Raw genomic sequence first — 18,682 nt, forward strand, 5'->3', positions numbered from 1 at the left:
AGCAGCAGGCACCGCGGGAACCAGAGTGTGGGCAAGTATAAAAAAAACACATCACCTGACCCCGTCACCTATCCTAACAGCACCATAATTTAGTTTCCCTTTAAAAAAGCACTACTTATTTGGCGGAGTGTGGGAGGATCCATCGCAATATCATTGCCCCTGCTGTGAAGAATCCAGTTCTGTAACTACTCCCCACCAGACTGTATTCTGCTATTAGTGGGCAGATTTATGACAACTGTCTTTCTTGCCTGTAGCAACAAATCAGCCTTCACTTCATATTCTACTCTTTAAAAATTAAAGCTGCTCTGTGATTGGTTACTGTGGGCAGCACAGGTGTTGTTTTATGGAAGTGGTCATCTGTCCCATTAACCGCAGGACACAGAGGGGTCATCAGAGAGCTGGTCATGTGACCAGAAGAAAAGTGTAGAATTCACAACCTGTAGGGGACAAGCTACAAAAAACTAGATTCTTCATAGGAGGCCGGTGATATTGTGATGGATTTCTAAGTTAAAAAAAAAACAAAAAAACGACAAAACAAAAACAGCAAGAGTTCTTTTGTAAAACCATTGTTCTAGCAGTGGAACATTGCCATTTTCCCCAACACCGCACCACTCCTGTCCACATCTTGTATATTCTTTTGCAGCTCAGCTGCATCTACTTTAATAGAGCCAAGTTGCAATACCAGACATAATCCTGTACAACCCCTCTAATATGTGCAGGTGACCAATATGGTTTAAGTCTAAAAACAAAGCATAACCGCCCCCCCCCCCCCCCCCCCCCCAAAAAAAACCCTTTTCACTTTTAAGATAAGCTACAATCTAAGTGCATATGACGCAAATTATGCGATTACTTTGGTTTCTTTCCCACTGCGATAACATTAAATATTAGTACATAGACAATACGTTTTATTTAGTAGTCTCTTATACAACTTTGATTTTAATTAAAATAAACAATGTGTAAAAACAAAAATTCAGTTTTTAAAACTTTTGAAGACAATAAAAGACCGCATCTATTGACAAAATGTAAAAATGCTGGATATGGAACAAATACAAGGGTTTTCACATGCTCTTGAAAAGGTTCCTTGCTCCTATATACATACACAATGTGCTGCAAGAAACAATACATTAACCTGTTATTTATACAAAAGTTACATGCTTCGTGTTCGCATACACAGACTATACAGAGAATATGCTTGCACAATTTACTACTTGCCCTGCAGGTTTTATAAGTTATAACCTTGTACTCTCAGTACCTACCCAATTAGAAGCAGTAGCCATGCAAGCCAGGTTTGTAATATATAAAAATCCGTCTCTCTCTACATATATTTATATATCCTGCACAAAGCTATTTCAGTACTTTGCATTATATACAGTTGCAGTATATGTGCCATTCTTTTAACCCTGAGAGATCATGCATTAATTCCCTTGCCAATGTAAAGCTAAAAAAAAAAATAAGAGGGGAGAGAGCACAATCACACAAGGTGGTTGAGGTCCTTTTTTAGTACTAGGAAGTGCACATTGACGGGAATCCCACAGATATACACGGCGGCATCTTCTCATTTTAAGACAAAGTCCATTTTCTTCTCGAACACAAACCTGAAATCACAAGAAGGTAAAAGTTAGACAAGATCTTACAGCGTGACATAGGCAAATGCTCATTCTGCAGCACATCCGTCGGCCCAAATGTAAAAGGGTAAGGGCAGTCGGGCTTCTTGCTATGATCAGAACTAATTTACCTTTCGTAAAAGCCCTTTGACCTTAGCTAAAGCCCTTATAATAAAACACAAATTGAAACACTGAAAGCAAAAATATACTACACAGACAACAGTGGTACAGGATTCTAGAACAGATTTCTAAAGACATGATATGTGGGGGGGGGGGGGGGGGGGGTTCAGCCAGGATCTTATTTTAGTCATAATGTAGGCAGGTTTCCTAGTGGGGAGATCTTCCACTACGATAACCCATACTACCACCACTATAGTGCCTTCTTGCCACGGCCAGGACTGAGGAAGAGGAAGTTGTCCAGTCGTTCACTTTTAAGCAGCTTAAAATCTAAATACCACGCTGTTCTGTGTAAGCAGCAGCTGCTCAGTACTAAACAGCCGCTGCCTACAGTGAATGGAGAACGGCGGGTAAACTCTCCTCCAGCTGCCCCGCCTCCCTGCAGGCGGCGCTGTGAGAGATCCAGCGATATTCGCTCCTGCGCAGAGCGAGCATCACAGGGACGAGTATCGCTTGCCTGACACTCGTTATATGTAAGAGGGGCCTTAGGTTTTACTACTGCAACAAAATGAAAAACCTTTTTCACCCAACACTTTTTTCTCTTGAATGAGCTGTGCGGGCTTGGATTTTTTGGGGGTACATTTTTTGGTTCCTTTTGATACCAGTTTTTGGGAGGCGAAGCAATCCAAAACAGCAATTGTCACTAAAGAGGCGACAATATGAGAAGTTACATATGTAATCACCTGCTCCCCCTTATTAAGACATTTGTTGACTACATGAAATCAATGTTTACAGACTTCTTGATCACAGAATTTTGGTCTATTGAGTTCTAGTTCTTATATGTGAATGGAGGTATATATAGTTAGCATATATTCTGAATATATAAGGTTTATGTTGTGACAACTTGTGAGCTCAGTGGGCCATCTTTATGGTAAGACGGTTGGCGCGGGCACACCACATCATCCAAGACTATGGTTTGTGGTTCAATCTATCTGTATTATTTTCACGGCAAACATAATTCATGGACAAAATAAACCCTAGGCTACCTGCCCACGTGCTAAATGGATTGTGCGGCTCTCTAAAGCAGAGAGCCCGGCCTAGAGCCTACGCCCCCAAAACCTCGTATTACAAGGTGTGTCTTTATTTTGATGCGCCTGTCTTTCTCAATGAAAACAGAGGTTTGGTACCATGTTAGCCAGTTGAGCAAAATGTGATTGTTCCCAGCAAGAGAAATCACGTAATTTTGTAGATATGATACCTTTTAATGGCTAACAAAAATACATGATGTTATAGCGAGCTTGCAAACCTCTTGGGCTCTTCGTCGGGTTAAAAAAAAATAATTTTTTTTTAGCCCGACGAAGAGCCAGAGAGGTTTGCAAGCTCGCTATTACGTCTTTCTCAAGTCAGGAGCCAAAAAGTACCCTGAAATCTGGCACCCTAGTAGCATAAATGTGGCAATCCGGTGGCCACTGTCACAATAATACAATTTTTAAAAGAAGGTTTTGTGTCTCAGCCTCTGCTTGTGTTGGACTTTTAGCCATAAGCAGAAATGTTATGCATTTTTACAAAAGTCCATGCTTTGATGCAATACTGCAAAAAGGCACCAATTAGTGTAAACTGCTGGGTTCTTAATTGGGGAAAATATAATTGGGATAAGGGGAAATGATTTTTTGTTTTATAATTTGCGTTTGTCAAAAGTGTGATATAAAATGATAACACTTTTGACAAACTTCTTATGGTCACACATATTATAATTGTCCTGGCAGTGCAAGGGTTACATAGGAACAAAGAAGGAACAGATCAAGTTCCATCAATATGGCAAAAATGCTGGTTAGACCATTCAAATAACAATATAACTTTTACAGGACCTAGCTAACATTATACTTAAGGCTGGGTTCACACCAGCACTAATCTTTTCCATTATTCACTCCATGCTGCGCTATATGCAGGAAGTGCCGGTCCAGGATGGCGCTCAACAGACCCGATTGACGAGAATAGGGTACGTCCTGCTTCGGGTGTACATACACAGCATACACAGCTTGTTGTGACATTTTCTCTGGAATTTCATGCCTGATCTGCGCTGGAGACTCTGAACAGTCTCCAGTGCAGATGTGTGAACATAGCTTAATACATATGTCTGGGGCAATATATAACCATATTGAACCATGCAGTAGAGCAAGAGTCTAGTTATCGCCTAACAGTTAGTGTGCTGGATTCACATACCTTATTCCCTTATATGCAGGCAACTTAGTGTTCTAACTGCCGGATCCGTTCCTCCACCATGCTCTTTTGAAGTCTCTGGTTTCTAGCTGGGTTTTGCTTCCATCCCGTGGACTCTGCTCTGTACAAGTTTTCACTTGAATACTTTCTTCTAGTGTTGAAATTATCATCAACCTGGATGGAAGTAAAAAGCATTAATAGCAAAATGGTGAAAGGGCATGAAAAAAACAACAACAACAAAAAAGGCTAAATATTAATGGAAGGCACAGCCTGGGCACATAGGCACTTCCAGACATCGGGTAGTAGTCAGTAATCATTTACAGTATAGAAAGAGTGAGGAAATCTGCAGAAGTCGCTGTATTCCAGAGGGGGCACATATTCCTCCAAGTAATCATTAAAGGGGTTGTCTGTTCAGTTTTTTTTTTTTTTTTACCATGGAGAATGTGGTTCTAACAAAAATATTTTCCTAAGCAAACTAATGCCTCTGCTGGATCCCTGCACATCCTGTGCCAACAGCACGGGTCACCTCTGACGTCTTTACAGGTTGCTGCAGCCAATGACAGGGCTCAGCGATTGGCTGCAGCAGCCCGTGATGTCTTGTACGCAGGCTGCCGCAGCCTGTAAGTGATATGTCGCAGCAGACACACACAGCTTCCAACTGGTAACAAGCAGGGAGCAGAAGGTGTATTAGCTGGCTTATTTTATGCCATGGGAGACCTGGTTTTAATAACTGTTCAAGGGGTTACCTGAGATATTTTTTCTCTCAGTGCGGCTGGATTCATACGGCCGAGATACTCACAAGACATTTATGCATTGCGGGACTCGCAAATCTCACGAGTATGAAACCACTCTTTTGAATGAAGTCATATATATGAGTAATTCTGTCTTGCATGTCCTATCTTTTTGCGATCCTTGGAAAGCATTGACCATGTGTTTTACTGTTCCATTGAAAACCATCTCACGGCAGGCGATGTGAGGTTTCCCGTTAAAAACAATGGGAAACACTTGCTGATCCTCTAACACGGCTGAGAACCGTGCCGGAGGATTGCTATTTCACAGAAGTGATGGGAGGAGTTTTTGCCAGAAAAAAGCCTTGCAATCAGTGTGACAACGTAAAAGAGTTTCTCAGCCCGATAATGCGCTCGCCCGTGTGTAGGTAATCTGAGGGTTTGTTCACATGGGCAAGAGCAAGTTGTTCCCAAGGATCTCGGACAGGTGTCCATGTGCTGTCCGATAGGAGTTACACTCATGTGTGCTGTCCGATGAATAAGATCTGCAATGTGCAAGGTGCCTGCTGAAAAACGAACCAGAACAGAACATGTTGATTTTTTTTTACCTGGACCATTGCAGACCTTTGTGGCATATCCACAGTGATCCTAATTTATCTTGAGAAGGGGAGATCTCTGACCCTAGTTTGCCACACTAAAACAGCTGTTAGTACCCGGTTATTGGAAAATAGATTTAGAAGCACCCATAAATCCAGAAACTTCAATAAGAGAGCAGCACAACCACCTTTCCATTTGCTTTATGGGGCCAGCCTTATTTGCCATACAGCAGTTGGGGAACCTTCATTTTCCCAATAGGTAGGAGTCCCAGAAGTTGCCTCTTTAAACATTTCAGTAAGTTCCATTAATTTAAAAGGCTGGTGAGACATTTACATTTGATAATGCTTGCAAATTATTTGATTTCTTGTCAAAGCATATACCCATTAGGTGCAACAAATTATACAGGTGCTCCTAGTACGGTTTGACGGAATCAAGGAATTAAGAGAAATACTAGCTTATGTTTTGCACTTATGCTTTGCAATATAAATCACCAATTAACCCTTTCCAATCCACTGTCTGATGTCTGAAGACATTCTGATTAAAGGCTGTACAGCTCAGATGTCGGAAGATGTCCGGCAGGGTATTCTTACTGTATATTGGCGGTCGCTCTGTTGTCAGGGGCCTCTCCAGCATGTCCCATACCACAGTACTGGCTCAAGCCAGCAGATGGTGCCATTGCATAATGGCAGAAAGAGAGAGCCCCCTAGGAAACCCTGAATCCAAAATTGGATTGCAAAAGGTTAAGAGCCCATATACAAATTGAAACTGCAAATACTGAAACAGTGTGGCCTGTTCACATTTGGCGCATCCATGGACAAGATACACCTCAAAAAGGACTCCATGCAAGCATACATTTCGTAGCTATATTCATTGAGATCCACTACTAGGGGCTAATGAATGACATAAGTTAAAAAGTAGGAGTTTGTTAAAGGGCCACTCCAGCAAAAACACATTTGGCATACTCCAGAGCAGGGGTCCCCAATTCCAGTCCTCGGGGACCACAAACAGATCATGTTTTCAGGATATCCTGTGGTAAGACCACCTGTGGCAATGTCTGAGGCACCGACAATAATTACATCACCTGTGCAACACTGAGGAAATCCTGAAAACATGACCTGTTGGCGGTCCTTGAGGACTGGAATTGGAGAACACTGCTCTAGAGGTCTCCTGTGTATTTTAGCCACTTCCATGCAGTGCAGCTCCCTGTCTGATGCTTATCAGACACCATCTTGAGAGTCAGATTTTTTTAACTTTCATTTTCAAATCTATCATATTATGCATCAGCACAGCACTAGCTAAAGGCTGAACCATTTCTGCTTGCTGGGGGACTGTTTAACTATTATTAACTTCTAAATTCACCCAAATAAGCTACAGATAAGTATACAGTCTAGAGCAGTGGTGGCGAACCCATGCCACGCGTGCCAGAGGCGTCACTCAGAGCCTTCCCAGCTGGCACTTGCCGCCGTCGGCCGCTCACCACATTAGTGAATACCGGCAGGGATGCCGCAGCCGCCCGGTATTCACTCAGTAGTGCTGCTGGGGGCGCTGATCCCGCTGAGGTCAGTGTGCAGACGGAATCCTCTTACCCCCTCCTCGGACATCTCCTACTTGGTTTCGCGAGAGCAGGGGAGGGGAGGAGGTGTCCGTCAGCACATCACAGTGTGCTCCTGGGATCAGTGGCAGCAACAGCGCCAAGAAGGGGAGGTGTGTGTGTGTGGGGGGATTTGGGTCTCAGAGGATGAGGGGGGTGCTATTACTACAGGGGCCACTCTGGGATGTCACTATTACTACTGTGGGATGTCACTATTACTACTGGGGACGCAGTGAAGTGTCACTATTACCGCTGGGGACCACTGCGGGGTGTCACCATTACCGCTGGGGACGCTGTGAGATGTCACTATTACTACTGGGGGCTGCTGTGGGATGTCACTATTACTACTGGGCTGATGTGGGATGTCACTATTACTACTGGGGGCCACTGCGGGATGTCACTATTACGACTGGGGCCACGGTGTGGTGTCAATATCACCGCTAGGGCCGCTGTGTGGGTTCACTATAACCACTAAAGCTGCTCTGGGGGAGTGGGGGGAGGGTCACTATAAGCGCTGGGGGGGGGTCAATATCGCTGCTGGGATATGCTTACACGAAGTGGAAATGCTGTAGAATGTTCTCAGTAGAATTTCCGTGGCAAATTTCACAGCATTTCCGCATCCAAAAGAAGTCAAAATCTGCACCCGGTCTATTTTGAAACAGCCTTGTCCTTTTAAGAACGACGGAGGTAAAAATCATGCGTCGTGATAAGCCCCGCCCCCTGACATGTTGGCACTTTACAATAAATAAGTGGGTTTTGAGTTGCAGTTTGGGCACTTGGTCTCTAAAAGGTTCGCCATCACTGGTCTAGAGGATGAGCTGTGATCTCCTCTATTATAACTGTGATTACCATCAGTAACTCTGATATGAGTGGCTGTATCTCCCCCTAGGCAGTTTCATACAACAACAGACTGAGAAATTTACTCATTTAAGACAGCATAACCCCAAGTAGATCTGAGATCATATGACCATCTGAGTAGGCGGCCAAGAGTTTCAGATGAAAAGGAATAATGAACCAAGGTAAAACTGTCTCACTTCTATATACTAGGGGGAATAGCTACATCATGAATATAAAAAAAATAAAAATCACCAGTGGTCCTTTAATAAATCTAAGGGCGCCCACCCACTGGCGATTTTTTTTCCCTGCGAAATTCGCAGCATTTTTTTCTCTGCAGGGGTCTATGGGACTTGTAATGTTAAAATCGCGATCGCGCAAAATCGCGATTTTGCGCGATCGCGATTTTAACATTACAAGTCCCATAGACCCCTGCAGAGAAAAAAATGCTGCGAATTTCGCAGGGAAAAAAAAAATAAATAAAAAAAATCGCCAGTGGGTGGGCGCCCTAATATGTAACACCCGATAAGTGGTTCTGTGAATTTCTATAAAATTTACACATCAGGAGTCGTGATATCACTGATGCATTTTTTGGACTAATATTCCTAATATCTGACTGAAAATGTGAGAAAAACCTACTTAAGGCCACGGGCGATTTTGCATTGCGTTATCCGCTGTGATAATCTGCACGCGGGTAACACAATGAACGCTCTCCATAGGATAACTATTGAAAGCGCAGCCTGATGTACATGAGCGGAAATCTGCTGCGATTTCCTGTGATGAATTATCAGAATGATCGTTCATCGCGAAAATTCTGTGACTTTAGGGTTCTCCTGCGGCGGAAATCCACGGTGTTAAAGAGCAACGCCCGTGGACAGGCAGCCTTAGACATTTTGCTTAGTCAGTTTCTCAAAAAATACATTAAAAAAAAAATCAATCAGATTGATTTGCCTACTATTATGATGCACCGATGAATAAAATTCATCAAGTTTGAGAGTTGCTTTTGATGGACTTAAGAAAAACTGGTAAACTGATTCTTCAGAGTATTCTATACCCTGGGAGGATCTGTAAATTGCGACACACACCCCTCTCATCTCTAAAAGTCAAGCCAATGCTGATATAAGAAAATTCATTAGCAAAATTTAGGAAAAAGAAATTAAAAATCAGTGACCTACCTCATAACTAGAACGAGTCCAAGTTGCTGGTCTTGAAGTTGGAGATACATTTGGAGTATTTCGTCGGGTTATTATTTCCGTTGCACTTAAACTACTTTGGCTCCTTTTAGAGATAAATTCTGGGGCAGTACTATAACTGTTCATACTGGAACCTTTATTTCTTGAATAATGCTCACTAGTACGTGACCTGGAAGGATTTTCATCATCAAAACAGGATTTTCGTCTTGACTTGACATCCATGTCATCCTTTTCATTACCAAGTCTGTCCAATTCCTCTGTAGAACCAAAACCTCCTTTCCTCCACGAGCTTTTATTCATGATATGTTTACTGCTAAAGTGATTTGTTCCTCCAACGTCATGACTTTTCCATGTGACTGTTTCTATACCTACATCATTTTCCTTGACCTTCTCCTTTTTAATACTTTGGTTCACATTCTTACTCACTTCCCTGTGATTCAAAGGAATATCCTTATCTGCCATCTTTAAAATCAGGTCATCTTTGTTTAAGGAGATTTCAAGTGGGATACTAATGTTGTTTTTAAGCAGTGGCTGATCATTTGCAGATAGTCTAATATTACTTGTGGAAGTATGTCTCTCTCTTGTAATCTCCTCTGTGTTCGTACGAGAAGTCGTTGTTTCAGAAGGGTAGATTTTAATACTACTCACTTTGTTAGGTGTTCTGTTCACCTCTGAGCTTGACCTTGCTCTATAGTCACTCATAATTTCTTTCACATCTCTTTCAACTATAATAGGCTTAATGACCACAGTTGACTGCAACGCTTCTCGTGGACTGCATGATCTTGGTGGCATTGCCATGTGAGAATTTGTTTCTGTACTGTCTGAGCCCCCGGAAGACATCTTTCTAGAACGTCCCGACTCCTTTTGACTGGAATAATTGTGGTTCTCAAAAGAAGAATGTCTAGTACTGTCAAGGCTTACATTTTTTTCTCTAGAACCAGACTGTCTCTTGGTATTTAGTCCTGAAAGCCTAGTCCTTTTCTCGGGATCTCTGTGTTCCGACATTTCAAGAATATGAGGCTTTTCAGGAATTTGTGGTTTTGAGGCTCTAGATCTTGCTTTATCCCTACTATAGTAAGATCTGTGTGTACTTGAGGTCTGACTTTTCTGTGGACTGGTTTCCTCATGATTTGAGCTTAACAATTTAGAGTTTTGCTCAGCAACATTTTTGACACTACCCTCTTGGCCTAATATATCTCCATATCTGGATAGTCTATCTTGAGAGGAGGACTTTCTTTCCATATCCCCTACATTCATCTGTAATGTTGACTCAAAAAGATCAGTGTTTGCTTGTAAATTAAGTTCTGTGCTAAAGTTACTTAGTTCTGGTTGCAGTGCTGGGGTTAACAAGCTGCTCTCAGTTGACATAGTTTCCTCACTGTAAACAATATTCTCTGAAGAGTCACCTGAAGTCCCCTTTTCAACTTCATTTTCCAATGAAATCTCCTTCTTAGAGTAAGCTTTAACAGAATAATCCTCACCAAAAAATTTCATTGATCTGTCTGTCTGCTTTGATGTAGACCCTTTCCAGGACTTTTGTGGTGCTTGTTCTTGACTAGCTGGTGGATATCGACTTAAAACTGATGGCTGGTCTTTAGATTTTTTAGCATCATTATGCACTACACCAAAGTCTTTACCACTTGAAAAAGAAGAAAGCCCCATTTTGTCATCTTTCTTTAGATTTCCAGTTGTATCAATAAGAGTGGACCTTGAGGTTTTTCTGTTTGAATTAGAGTTTGAAAGTTGCCTCTTAAATTCTGAATTTCGAAACCTTTCATTTTTCAACTGTTGAGGTGATAAGTCTTGTAAAGTTAATTTTGAAATAAGAGACTCCGTAGATACAACTTTACTTTTTGGTTGTTCATTTCTCATTCTGCTTTGCGAGATTAGGTCTTCACTTTCAAGAATCCCATTTTCAATCTCTTTAGATCGACTAGTGTATGAGCCTTGTAAAGTTTGTAATTCTTCAGTTACTAGTTTGTTTCTATTCTGCTCTCCAATATAGCTTTCTTGTAGTTCGCAATGTTTTTCTTTCAGTTGTTTCAATTCACACTCAAGCCCCTCATAGTGTTTCAGACGATTCTTAAGTTTCTCAATTTCTTGGTGAAGTTCTTTAATTTTATTATCTTCTTGGTACTTGTTTTTCTCATTTTCATTGTTGCTCCTTGTCTGAATTTCCGACTGCTTAATGTAATCAAATCCAACTCTTTGCAATGATTTAGGGGTTAGACTGTCTTCAATCCTGAATTTGTTATGCTCTACATGTTGATCAGGAGATCGCTCCAAGGCATTGGAATCATTTCTACTTTGCTCCCCTGTGATTTTCTCTTTCAGTTCCAATTGTTCTTTAAGTTCCAAAATTAATTTTTCGTTCTGCTTTGCTCTTTCTAACAATAGTTTTTTTTCATTAGCAAAACTAAGGCTCAAAGACCTAATTTTCTCAAGTTCACTTGTTAAAAACTGTTCAGCTTTGTCAAGTTTGCCTTCAGAAGATTCCAGTTCTTTAACTCTGGTTTTAAGTATTTCCAGTTCGGAAGACAACTTCTTAGACATATTTTTTTCTTCATTCAAACTAAGGCTTAGTTGAGTGCAGTCACTTTTGCTCTTGTTGAAAGCCTCCTCTAGCTTCTCAAGCTCACCCATTCTTTTTTGGAGCTGCTCAATTTCCACTCGAAGTTCTCGGGTTATATTTTCCTCATTTTCCAACTTCTCTTTAATCAGTCTACATAAATCCTCTGCTTTCTTCACTTCCTCATCTTTTCCCTCAATTTTTAGCACTCTTTTTCTCAAAGCTTCCACTTCAGCCAACATGCTAGAATTACTCCCTTCCGCCTGTATGATTTTGTCCTGGAGGTCGAGAACTTCATCTTCAGCTTTTTGTAGATTTCTTGTAGCTTCTTCCAAATCATCCAGACGTCTACTAAGACTTTGTAGTTTAAAACGTAAATGACGACTTGAATGCTCCATTTTTTCCACAAAAATAATTAGGACTCTTTCAAGAGTCCTCAATAGTTCAACTAATTAGTTAAGGTTCTATTCGTTCTAGAATTATCCTTTTTCTACTTGATGAGCACGCTTTGTAGGACATCCAGAGACCATCTTAACCTACAGTATAAAGTACAAAAAAAAAAAAGGTGTTACTTCACTTAGTTTATAATCCTATGAAGATAATAGTATATGTTCAATGAAGTAACATAGCCAAAATTTCTGTACATATTAAAATAGTAGGAAACATTTTAAAACATTAAATATATGTTTGCATCGCACACACATTCAATGATTGAGTTGAGTTTGCCATAATAGGAGCCAGTGTTTGCAGCAACTCCACTCTGGTTTAATGAGAGGGAGCTGGTCCTGGTCCTGAATGGTTCTATGATGTCCACATGCAATAATGGGAGTATATGGCCAGCGGGTTAGCTTAATATCCCCTTTAAGTCCTATTTGGAGAAAGACTTACAAGTATAATTGAAAACTTCATACAAAGCTATTGTTCAATTAGCAGGACATCACCAATATTCTTTTAACTACAAGAAGCCTAAAGAAAACTCGTAAAAATGCATATATATTGTACATATCCTCTGACAACAAATAAAATACATTCTGCATACTACCATCCAAATGTAGCATTAATTTAAATCTCTGTCTGCAAATGAACATTTTGTTAAGTAATCAGAATTCTTAGTTCAAGCTCATACACGCAAATGACTGCATGACCTGAATCAGCAATTATATGACACAGTAAACCCCATCTGTTTAGACTGGTGCTGAGGAGACGAAAAGAAGAAGAAAATAGCTCAAGCTTACAAAAAAAAGCATAAATATTTAATAGCTTTTTGGATAGCTCTTTCTTTTGAGAAAGATCTTGTTTAAATAGGTGGATGCTCGTGTAGGACAAGACAGTTTCAAAATAGTCTATACCTGTACATCTGAGTGCAAAATGTAAAGTGATGAAAAAGAAAGAAAAACAAGTCATTTGAATACATTTATGTATAAATTTATAGTGCTAGGAAGATTTTCTTTGTTTACAGCGAGTCTGGAAAGTCTTCAGACCCTTTCACAATTCTAACATTTTGAGATGTTGTAGCCTTGTGCAGTGTAAAAAAAAAAATCAAGTTTCACCCCACCATTCTGCACTTAAAGGGGTTGTCCGGCCAGAAACATTGCATGTCATTACTTCTGTTTGCCCATTTCCATGCACTTTGTAATATACATTGTGCATGGAAAATGAAGCAAACAGAAGTTTTGGACTTACCTGAAGGGGTGCCCCCCCTGTGTTTCTCCTCCGTCTTCCCTGGTTACCACAAGAATCTTCTCTTCTTCTTGTCGGGCCGCAGCAGCTCTTGTTGGCGCGGGAACGAGACTCTTCTCACCCGCGCATGCGCAGTTCTTCTCTCTGCAGCCCGGACCGATATACGATCTCCTTGTGTGCAGGGGTGGGGGGGGGGGGGGGATGGAAGAGCGAGGAGCAGGAACTGAGCTTCCGCCCCCTCTCCGCCCCTCTGCACTATTTTCAATGAGGAGAGGCGGGACGGGGCGGGGCTAAGCCGTCCTGCCTTTCCTCATTGAAAATAGTGCAGAGGGGCGGAGAGGAGGCAGAGAGGGGGCGGAAGCTCAGTTCCTGCTCCTCGCTCTTCCATCCTCCCCCCCTGCACACAAGGAGATCGTATATCGGTCCGGGCTGCAGAGAGAAGAACTGCGCATGCGCGGATGAGAAGAGGCTCGTTCCCGCGCCGACAAGAGCTGCTGCGGCCCGACAAGAAGAAGAGAAGATTATTGTGGTAACTAGGGATGACGGAGGAGCAACACAGGGGGGGGGGGGGGGCACCCCTTCAGGTAAGTCCAAAACTTCTGTTTGCTTCATTTTCCATGCACAATGTATATTACAAAGTGCATGGAAATGGGCAAACAGAAGTAATGACATGCAATGTTTCTGGCTGGACAACCCCTTTAATATTGCATAATGACAAAGTGAACAAAATGTTAGTTTTTCATTTTTTTAAAAAATGTACAAAGATTTCTAACATTTTGCATTGACATCATGTATTCAGACTCTGTACTTGGTTGAATCACCTTTGGCAGTGATTACAGCCTCCAGTCTTCTTAGGTCTGATGCCACAAAGTTTGCACACCTGGATTTGGGGATTTTCTGCCATTGTTGTCAGTAAATCCTCTCAAGCCCTGTCCAGTTGGATGGGACCATCTGTGGACAGCCTTTTTTCAGGTCTCTCCAGAGATGTTCAATCGAATTGAAGTCAGGGCTCTGGCTGGGCCACCTAAGGTCATTTACTTAGTTGTCCATAAGCCACTCCTGTGTTGTCTTCGCTGTGTGCTTAGTGTCATTGTCTTGTTAGGAGGTCAACCTTCTGCCTAGTCTGAGGTCTCTTACGCTCTAGATTTCAACTTAATGAAGTGTTCATTAAGAATATCTCTGAACTTTGCTCCATTCAGCCTTCCAACCCTGACACATCTTCCTGTCACAGCCACTGAAATACACCCCCTAACCCTACAGGATGCTGCTGCCACCATGTTTCAGTGTAGGAATGGACAGGTGATGAGCAGTGCTTCGTTTCCTCCAGACATAACACTTAGAATTGAAGCAAATACTTCAATCTTTGTTTCATCAGACCAGAGAATCTTGTTTCTTATAGTCAGAGATTTCTTTAGGTGCTCTTTGGCAAACTCCAGACAGGTTTTCATGTGTCTTTTAATGAAGGGAGGCTTCTTTCTAGCCACTCTGCCATAGAGCCCAGATTGATGGAGTGCTGCAGTGATGGTTGTTTAATTCAGCACTTCTTCGGCGTGGTTGTCCTCTCCAAGAAACTTCTATATAATGGCTGATCCAGCACATCAGACCACGTAACCACCCTCTTACTACAGTACTCGGACATACTAGTGCTCACTTGGTTACACAGTGGATGCTTGACCAGCGTAGTCAGAACCGAACATGAATGGTCTCACTGGGAGGAGAGAAAAGGGCAAGCAAGAAAGAAAGTGCGAGTTACAGAAACAGCATAGCATTAAAGTACTCAACTGTTTCTGTAAACTTCGGCCAGGTTGCCTGTAACTATAGAAGTGGATTCCCATCTTGGTTATGAAAAGCAGAGATTGGATTACCCTTTAATGTTATGTTCACACCTGAGATATTTGGTAGAGATTTGCAGCTGTGGAAAATCCGCAGCAAATCCATCATCTGGGATCATACCCTAGAAAGTCAAAATGGGGCAAAGTTGCAGTAAAATACACTCCCCCCCACGTCTAAACTGCCTTGCGAATACACCCCAAGATATGAATGTAACCCCTTTAATGGTTGTCAAACAGCCTTATACAATTCACTATACAGTGATGCTTGAAAGTTAGACCCTTCAGAGTTTTCCATATTTCTGCTTATATTTCACCTAAAACTACATCAGATTTTTACACAAGCTCTAAAAGTAGATAAAGAGCCAAAAATGCTATTTATTTGAGGAAAGTGATCCAATATCACTAGAGATGAGCGAACGTACTCGGTAAGGCCGATTTCGCAATCGAGCACCGCGATTTTCGAGTACTTCACTACTCGGGTGAAAAGTACTCGGGTGCGCTGTGGGTGAGCGGGGGGTTGCAGAGGGGAGTGGGGGGTAGCAGCGGGGAACAGGGGGGAGCCCTCTCTCTCTCTCTCCCCCCACTCCCCGCTGCAACCCCCCGCTCACCCACAGCGCACCCGAGTACTTTTCACCCGAGTAGTGAAGTACTCGAAAATCGCAGTGCTCGATTGCGAAATCGCCCTTACCGAGTACGTTCGCTCATCTCTAAATATCACGTCTGTGAGTGGCAAAAGTATGTGAAATCTATAGAATTAGCAGATAATTTGAAGGTGAAATTAAAGTAAGGGTCCTTTTACAAGGGCTGACAAATCATACAAATTGCAGCAATGAGCGAGAATCTGAGCAATTATCCTTCAGTCTAAATGCATGCACGACTGAACGATGAACAAATTTTATTGTATGTCATTCAGTTTCTGCATGCATAAAAACTGAACGGATAGGCCCGTGGGCCCAGCTAATCACAGCCAGCACTGTGAATTGAATGGCTGTGATTAGCTTAATGAGCACTGGCTCTGATTGGTTCCTCGAGCACTGGCTCAGCCAATCAGAGCAATCTCTTGCTGGCGGCGGGGTCTTCAACCCTGTTACTAACAAAAGATGCTCTGTTGGCAATGACAAGTGCCTGGAGGCCTGCCCAGAGCCCTGGAGAGCAGTGGCAGGGACTCAGACGGCGGCAGCTAGGTGAGTATTGTTTAGCGCTGTCAAAAACGTGGTACCAAGTTGTGTCATGTTTTCAGCAGTGCTGAACCTGCTGCCCATTAATTTCAATGGGCGACGCACAGCTGAAAACCGCCAAAGATTGACAGCGATGTATGTTCTAAGCGCAGCGTTTTGACGCTTGTGTGAGCAGCCCGATTGAAATCAATGTGAGCGTTGCACAGCATTTAGCGCAGCACTGAAAAAGCAGCGCTAAACGCTGTACAAAAACATCTGTGTGAGGGAGGCCCAAACAGCTAAAAGCCTTTTTCACATTAGCTAATGTTCATGAGGCCACCATTAGGACACTGAACCACAATGGTTTTCATAGCAAGATTGGATGGATAAAGCAGCTGCTCTCCATAAATAATATTGCTGCCTATCTGCATTTTGCTAAGGATCACCTGAACAAGCCAGAGGGCTATTGGAACAATGTTTTGTAGACTGATGAGACCAAAATAGAGATTTCTGGCTTAAATGAGAAGTGATTTGGAGAAAGAAAAACACTGCATTGCAGCATAAAAACCTTATACCATCTGTGAGACACACAGTGGGTATTAGTGTATCTTGATGCCACCAGGAAGACCTGGTGGAGTCAAGATTGACGGGGGAGGGGGGGTGGGGTGGCTCAGTGTGATTGGTTGCAGATGTCCTCATCGTGTAGGTCCTGCAAGTCAGTAAGCATTGCCAGCTGGGGAGCCCCTCTGCCTTACGAGCGGTGAGCGCTCATCCCTAGCGAGGGGCTGAAGAAAACTGCGAGGCGCGATGTAGCACACATAAGCGTCGGCTCTCACGGCGGCGGGACTCATTGCGACCGCTAAGCGGCTATGAGGGGACATCGCGGTGCCGGGCGGCAGGCTGTCCCAATGGAGGCGGACCACTGCCGTGGCCAGCGCCAACATCAGGGTGAGCAAGGGAGCGTCCGTCAGCCAGTACTGAGCTGGCTGGATGCTGCAGTGAGGCTGTGCCCTGCTGTCTGGGAGCCGGGAACTGGCTGTCCGCTTACAGTTATGGCTGCAGGCTGCACATAGCTTAATGGCTGCCGTGCAGCCTTAGTCTGACAGTTGCTTCGCTTCTTACCCTTACATTATTACATGTGAATGCTGCCATGTAACAGCAGTAACATGTCAGCATTTACACCTCATAATGTAAGCCAAAGAACCGAACTAACAGTCAGCATAAGGCTGCAGGGCATGCAATCCATTTTCAGTGTGCAGCTAGGACCTTACACCTTTGGCCCTATTGGGAGCTGGGGGTGAGAGAGGGGCGTTCCCCCTGACAAAGCCCTAGCTTCCGGTGGCGTCAAGATACACTAATACCCACACAGTGATGGTAGTATCATGGTTTGGGCTTGTTTTGCTGCATCTGGACCAGAACGGCTTGCTATCATTGATGGAACAATAATTTCTGAATTTTACCAGCAAATTCCAAAGGAAAATGTCAGGACATCCACCAAAGACCTGAATCTCAAGAGAAAGTGGGTCATACAGCAAGACAACGACCCAAAGCACATAGGTCATTCTACAAAACAATGGTTAAAGAGAAACTTAAAGTTTGGGAACGACCAAGTGAAAGTCCTGAACTTAATCCTATAGAAATGTTGTGGAAGGACCTGATGCGAGCCGTTCATGGGAGGAAACCAACCAACCTAACAGGGATGAAGCAGATTTGTACAGAGGAATGGGCTAGAATTCCTCCAAGCCAATGTGCAGGACTGACCAACAACTACCGGAAATATTTACATGCAGTTATTACTGCACAAGGGGGTCATACCAGATATTGAAAGCAAAGGTTCACATACTTTTGCCACTCACAGACATGTAATATTGGATCATTTTTTCTCAATAAATAAATGACCAAGTCTATTATTTTTTACTCCTTTTTTAAATTGGTCTCTATCTACTTTTAGGAAAATCCTGAAGGTCTCACACACTTTTAAGCACCACTGTATAAATGTCTACAGGAACATTCTCCTCATGAAAACAATTTTCAGGATGTTGCAGGAAAATGCAATGTGTAAAAGTATTCTTTATCAGTTTGACATTTCTAGTCTGACGTCTTTCAGGTCAGTTTTGTTATGAAAACTTTCTATAGAAAGAAATTCTTTAACATAATAGCTACATCCTAAGTGGCATGACTGTAAGCAGTAGGACATGTATTTGATCTGAGTCCATTACAACACTGCACCAATTAGAAATGGAAAAGTTATCAAGCCTTCCAGAATTAGAGATGAGAGAGCACTCTCGGATACAGCAGTTGAGCGAGCATCGCTCTTCTCGAGTAACTGCTTACTGGTCCGAGCGTGCCCGGGAGGGGGGGGGGGGGGGGGGGAAGAGAGAGATTTCTCTCCTCTCCCCTCCCCGCCGCTCACCCCCGCCGCCACCCCAAGCACTCTCGGACCAGTAAGCAGTTACTCGAGAAGAGCGATGCTCGCTCGAGTAACTGCTGTATCCGAGCATGCTCGCTCATCTCTACTCAGAATGCAGCATTAAGCTTTGGGCCTGTAGCTCCAAGTAAA

At 42.8% G+C, this 18,682-nt stretch overlaps 1 protein-coding gene across 2 annotated transcripts in view; it reads right to left on the reverse strand.

Annotated features, from left to right (window-relative positions):
* Positions 1-792: 792 nt before the first annotated feature.
* Positions 793-18,682, reverse strand: part of LUZP1 (leucine zipper protein 1) — an 84,502-nt gene continuing 66,612 nt past the window's right edge. For both annotated transcript variants that reach the window (XM_066575067.1, XM_066575068.1), the window contains exons 3-5: positions 8,867-11,989; positions 3,945-4,115; positions 793-1,595 (exon numbers count right to left, since the gene is read on the reverse strand). In XM_066575067.1, the coding sequence (XP_066431164.1) occupies positions 3,969-4,115; positions 8,867-11,851 (3,132 nt within the window). In that variant the 5' untranslated portion in view covers positions 11,852-11,989 and the 3' untranslated portion in view covers positions 793-1,595; positions 3,945-3,968. The remainder of the gene's footprint in view (positions 1,596-3,944; positions 4,116-8,866; positions 11,990-18,682) is intronic.

Source organism: Eleutherodactylus coqui, chromosome 1, assembly GCF_035609145.1.
Source record: "Eleutherodactylus coqui strain aEleCoq1 chromosome 1, aEleCoq1.hap1, whole genome shotgun sequence".
Taxonomy (NCBI): domain Eukaryota; kingdom Metazoa; phylum Chordata; class Amphibia; order Anura; family Eleutherodactylidae; genus Eleutherodactylus; species Eleutherodactylus coqui.